The 5698-nt window shown below is 33.5% G+C and overlaps 1 protein-coding gene and 1 long non-coding RNA gene across 2 annotated transcripts; both read right to left on the bottom strand.

The window, feature by feature from the left end:
- LOC104712603 lies at positions 2348 to 3043 on the bottom strand. Its single transcript, XM_010429531.1, has one exon. It carries the CDS (start codon positions 2984 to 2986, stop codon positions 2483 to 2485), a length of 504 nt encoding a protein of 167 aa, XP_010427833.1. The 5' UTR covers positions 2987 to 3043; the 3' UTR covers positions 2348 to 2482.
- LOC104712602 lies at positions 4623 to 5611 on the bottom strand. Its single transcript, XR_755536.1, has 2 exons — positions 5557 to 5611; positions 4623 to 5148 (listed from the first exon to the last, which is right to left on the bottom strand). It is a non-coding gene; the product is annotated as an uncharacterized LOC104712602 (long non-coding RNA).

The following is a 5698-nucleotide window of genomic DNA, read 5'->3' as shown; positions in this document are numbered from 1 at the left end:
TTTGTCTCTTGTGAGATTTTTAGTCTTGTACCATACTGTTTTGGATTTTGATTAATTATACACAATACAGTAGCAGAGTTGACCACATAGAACTTATGATTGAGTGGCAAAAAAAATTATGACTTGAGTACTTTGGCACAGCATGATCTTAATAATATAACTAATTAACCTCATTTATTTTGGATGCATGTGGTTAGGACCAACTCGCTTAAAGTTTTTAACCCAAAGTAGTAAAGTATATAAAATTTTTTCACATCTTTTAAAAATAAACAAATCCTATGGCTCTAAACTCATCCTATTTTGGATGATGCGGTTAATTCCAACTTGCTTAAAGTTTTTAACCCAAAGAAGTAAAGGATATAAAGTTTTCTGCATCTTTATCCTACTATAACCCTGTCCCTGATCAAATTAACACATGCTTTTTGGCAGATGCAAATTACATGTATATATATATGGATCCCAGAGGGTTTAATGGTTGGGGCCATACGCATGCGTGCATGTATACATGAATACGTATGTAAAGACGCATACAGACGTACTTGCAGCATAGAAAGTATGAAGAATCTGATCCATATATACCAGATCATGTGGCCTATAACGATTCTATCTTGGTTTAATATGCATGCATCTATACACACAGCATGATCGATCGAAATGAGAGAATAAAAAAAATTAAAGAAATTAATTCAAAATATTAAAGAGAATGTATAAGTAAAGATCTTATATAAAGTGGGAATTTGATTCCTGTCAACGGAAAGAATGGTATCAGAGGGCAATAGCTTTGGTGGCTCATAGGAGCAGTATTTTACTATATTATATGTGAATCTCTAAATCATGACTCATGAGGAAGAATTATTGCGACCACTAATTGAAGAAAATGAATCACTACATATTTGCATTAGTAGACCACTAATGCGAGACTACACCATTATCTGTTCACATTTAGCTTTTATGCTTACCACTTCTTGACGTAATGTTTGGCACAACCTATGTAAATGTATACATAGGTTCAAGCTATGAGAAGAAGGTTATAGAAACAAACTGTTTAGAAACTCCATTTACTATAAAGATCAGTTAAATGTTCTGAAACGTCGAAGTATTCATTCAGACTCTAAACTGAATCAAATTGAGTTACTAACTTATCACACACACAAAAAAAGAGTTACTAACTTATCATACATACTTTATTTTGAAACTAATACTTAGATTAATTAGGAAACAAAAGGAGTACCAATTAACTGTGGATATTCTAATTCCAATAACCAATGCATATTCAAAAATTCCTTGCTCAATAAAGTGTTAATAACATGATATTGTCGTTTTCTCATACTCCAGAAAACTAGGCATAATTCAATATGGCCAATTCCTCATCATAAATTCCACTATAACATTTACATTTACATTTACGTTTACACTTCCATTTCTATTTCTATGTGAAGGAATACAAATAATGAAAAAATGTAGTATATTGTCATTTAATAAGTTTCTATAATAGCCTACTTTCTTTTTAACCAAAAGAAGACAGGGAGAGAATGTGAAAAAAGTGAAGAAAAAGAGGAATATTGAAGCAAAAGTAGGATACAACAATTTGATGTACGAGCAATGATGCTGTCTAAAGCCGTCCCATGCTCAGCTTTTCTCTTCCACGAGGTTACATTTCCTTTTATTTTTTCTCTCAGTTAGCTAAGAACTCATTATATAGTAATAGTACCGTCAGTGCCGGCCCAGCAAAAAATGAGGCCAATACGTAAACATTTTTTTTAATGGATTTTATAAGATAAATTTTAAAAGTTAAAACAAAATATTAAGAGCTCATAAAATAGAGGTCTATTTTTGGAATAATAGATAGATAAAGATTAAAATTTGAGACCAAATCTTAAATGTGTTGAAAAATGAGGCCTATATTTGCAATATAAATATTTAGTTGGGCCTAACTTTTTTACTAAAAATTTCAAAAAAATTAGAGGTCCAATACGTTTGTGTCATAGGAATGTGCGGCGGGCCGGGCCTGAGTACCGTCTGTACAATTCGACATTAGACGCTTACTCTTTGACAGTATGACTAATGGAATATTTATATATACTATTACGATTCGGCATTAGACTATGATTACTCATCATTTTGTGAACATGGTGTTTCACATAGCGGCGTGATTATTACATATTTCTTCGGACCATACACATTATTACCGATACATCGTCATGCCTGCATATGTGACTGTCGTTCATCTTTATGGCAAAAAGGGCCTAGATTTGCTATATTGTTTATTGTATGGGCCTGAGATTTGCCATAATGGGCTTTCTACGGTGAGAAGAAACAGAACGTTTGTGTATGATTATCGTAATAAGCAACCAATATGAAACCTTCTTAATCACACAATGTTCATAACATTCCGAAACTGTACACAAGAGTTAGAAAGAGGAAATCTACTCAACCATTTTTTTTCTTTCTTAAATTAAAATATTCACTTTTGGATTTATCATTATTGTTTGACGAGAGTAGAGAGAGCCAAGCAATTATCAGCCATTTCGTGCAACGTGCTTGTGGATTTGGCGAAGACATTCGAAGCCTTACTACCACCCATGGCGTCATTGCACGTATCAAAGTCCGTCAAAGAGGCACTAAGATTGATGTTAAGACTAAACCCATCATTCTGTTTGATGTTCTTTAACGCCTTTTGTAGATTGTCGAGCGCACTGTCATAGTTTGAGTAGCAAGTCTTGAGTCCTCCGCCGCTTTTCCGGCCACTCCTAGCAGCTTCTTTGGCCTTGATCGTTCTTTTCATCAGCTCTCTTATGGACACTTCCGTCGCTGCGTTAACGTTCTTTTGTCCCTTCACCACTGATCTGCACAGCACCTTGAAATCTGACACGGAGCATGGATCGCCCCCGCCTCGCCTAACCCGTCGAGCCATTGCTAGGCCGCTTTGGCTCGCCGTCAGGAGGAGGAGGACCACCGCGGTCGCAAGGTGGAGATATTTAGTCATTTTAAAATATATTTTTAGTGGTGTTTGAACACCGATTGTTGATTATTTGAACGAAGAGAGGGGGTTAGTTATTTATATATAAATGCAATATGCTAAAAGAAAAAATGGTTAATTTTAGTAAGTATTTGTGAGGGAAAGAGTTGAAATAATTTGTCACCGGTGAATTAGAGAGACGGATCAAATTTAGTTCCTTGCTTTATTAGTTCTAATGATGGATTGTTTTCAATTTAAATATTTTTTTAGATTTGTTCTGAGGAAATGCAAATTATAAATTCCAAATTCATTTTATTGTCTTCGCATTCTTCTTCAGTTCTTCTTCTGACTATGCTTCGAAATGGCCCTGCCATGGTCGATGAATCAACTTACAAAATGGCCTTAATGTTCATTCCAATTCATACTGATTTGGGCCTTTTTTGCGTTTGACAATAAGTCACTAATTAAGGGCCATTTAAGATAATATAATACAGACTGATGATGTTTTTTGTGGGGTGGACAAATGATGTTTTGTTCTATTTGTCCCTTGAACAAAAAGTAAGGTTAAGTAATCTTAATTCGTTACTTAGTTTTAGACTTTTAGTTATATCTTATGACTGTGAAACTGAGTCTCGTTTGGAAAAAACTTAACAAGTGTAGGGTAATTGATAGTACTATTATTTATTGTTATAATTTGACAAATTACTCTCATGACGAAAAAGATTAATTATTGTTTCATCACAGTTGTAAAAATTTATGTCAAAAAGTTATTGCCGTAGTTATGGATATGACGACGGCGCCAGTAGTGGCCAGTGTTCACACACCTAAAACATAAAGTCAAAGCTAGATATCTTTTTATACTAGTTGCCAACAAATTCCAATATTTTGACACTTAGACAGACGTGTAGAACAAGCTCGTGATTATTCGTTTTCGTGTAGCCGAAGGAAAGATCTTAGAAAGACGCTCAATCGTAGACTCAAGTCTCGATCGGAATGCATCATTTCATTTCATCAATACATAGTTTAGCTTGTATTCAAAAGATAAAGAGTATAATTTTCCGAGAATGACATGACTTTGAAAATAGATAGGATTATGTTCTTTTGCAATAAGACAAGGATGCAATGATACATTAATGCGACAAGCATTGCTTGTATATTTGGAGTTGACGCTGACTTTGATAGTCACGAGCTGGTCGCTTTGCTTCTAGACGTCGACCATATGCGGAACCCACTAGTTTCTAATTCTATTAATATTAAAAATCGCCGACAAATTTCTCTCAGTTATCCTGCTACCAATAATTTCACAAACCGTGTGTACTTGCTTTTTTAGATTTATAATATTAAGATTTAAGAGCCGTCAGACGAATCGAGATCTTGCGTTGAATTAATAGTCACAGACTTGGGATTAGGTTTTGTAATTTGATTGATTTAACCAATGTCGTATGAAAATATAAAAATCCAGCAACGTTTAGACCTATACCCAACTCTTTTTTTTCAGAGCCATGTATACACATGTCAGATAAAAATAAAATATTGTTATACAAAAATTATATTAAATTAAGTTACAAGGTTTTTTGATATTTTTTTCTAGGAGAGCATGATATATACAACCAACTAACTTACACAATGAATAAAGAAAATAAGGGTATGTTGCTTAAACAAGTGCACAACATCCGGATCAAATTACAACAGAAGAGATAACAAACTTGCAAGCTTAAATACAAGCAAATAGAGCAAAGATAAAGAGATATTGAAACCTCAAAGATAATAAGATCCACCAAAGAGATATGCCACATAAAATGACCAAATCTCTTTTAGAAATTAAACGAACATATAAACAATTTCTATGCATGCACAATATATATACTCCGGTTTCTTAATAACTGAATGTATATTACTAAAGAAGAACTAAAACAAAAAAACGCAATTTTCAAAAAGCGATGATTGAGGGTTTGATGATAGACATGAAGATGTCATTATCAGAAAATGTAAGGAATTCAGAATGTGCGGCAAATTTAGTTGAATCAAGGGTTGAAAAAGATGGTCGATGGATAGTGGTGGTGAAGAAAGAATAAAAAAGAAGAGAATGATTGAAGTTGCTTTGATTTAGAGACGACCTTCACAATACGGCAGACGAGAAAGCTTACGCCCATTATCCATTACGTTGCTTTTGTTTACTCCTCCAATAACTACGCAAAAACGTTTCGAAAGAGCTGTTAAAATAATCCAAAGCAAGACGATTTATGCTCTTAGATAAAGCTTATTAAAATAGCAAAATCAGTCATGAAATAAGACATTAGAACTTCATTTTGCTTACATTGACGTTTTAAAGACAAATTTATATGAATTTTTTTTTGCTAAAATCTCTAGTTACATGGGCTAATATAATTAATGGATTTCTCATTAGACACTACTATCTGAAGCTTCTTATGAATCATCTAATAAAAACAAGGCCAAAACAAGATACCGAAATCCAAAGAACTGAATTAGAGAGTCGGAACTAAGTTTGAGCTAGTTATTTTCAAATTGGAGATTACCCCAAATTTTTACAAACCACACAACCGTAAGTTTTGATCCCTATTAGTGGGACTAATCACCTATATATATATTCTCCTAATTTCTTCTTCTCCCTGTTTTTGGAGATGGTAAAGGGATGGATAATCCTACTTCAACCAACATCCATGGCAACTAGCCAACTATATATAACAGAAACTCTTTTTTTTTTTTTTTTTTTTTTTT

This window comes from Camelina sativa, chromosome 9, assembly GCF_000633955.1.
Source record: "Camelina sativa cultivar DH55 chromosome 9, Cs, whole genome shotgun sequence".
NCBI lineage: Eukaryota > Viridiplantae > Streptophyta > Magnoliopsida > Brassicales > Brassicaceae > Camelina > Camelina sativa.
This window is presented reverse-complemented; position numbering and strand designations above follow the sequence as displayed.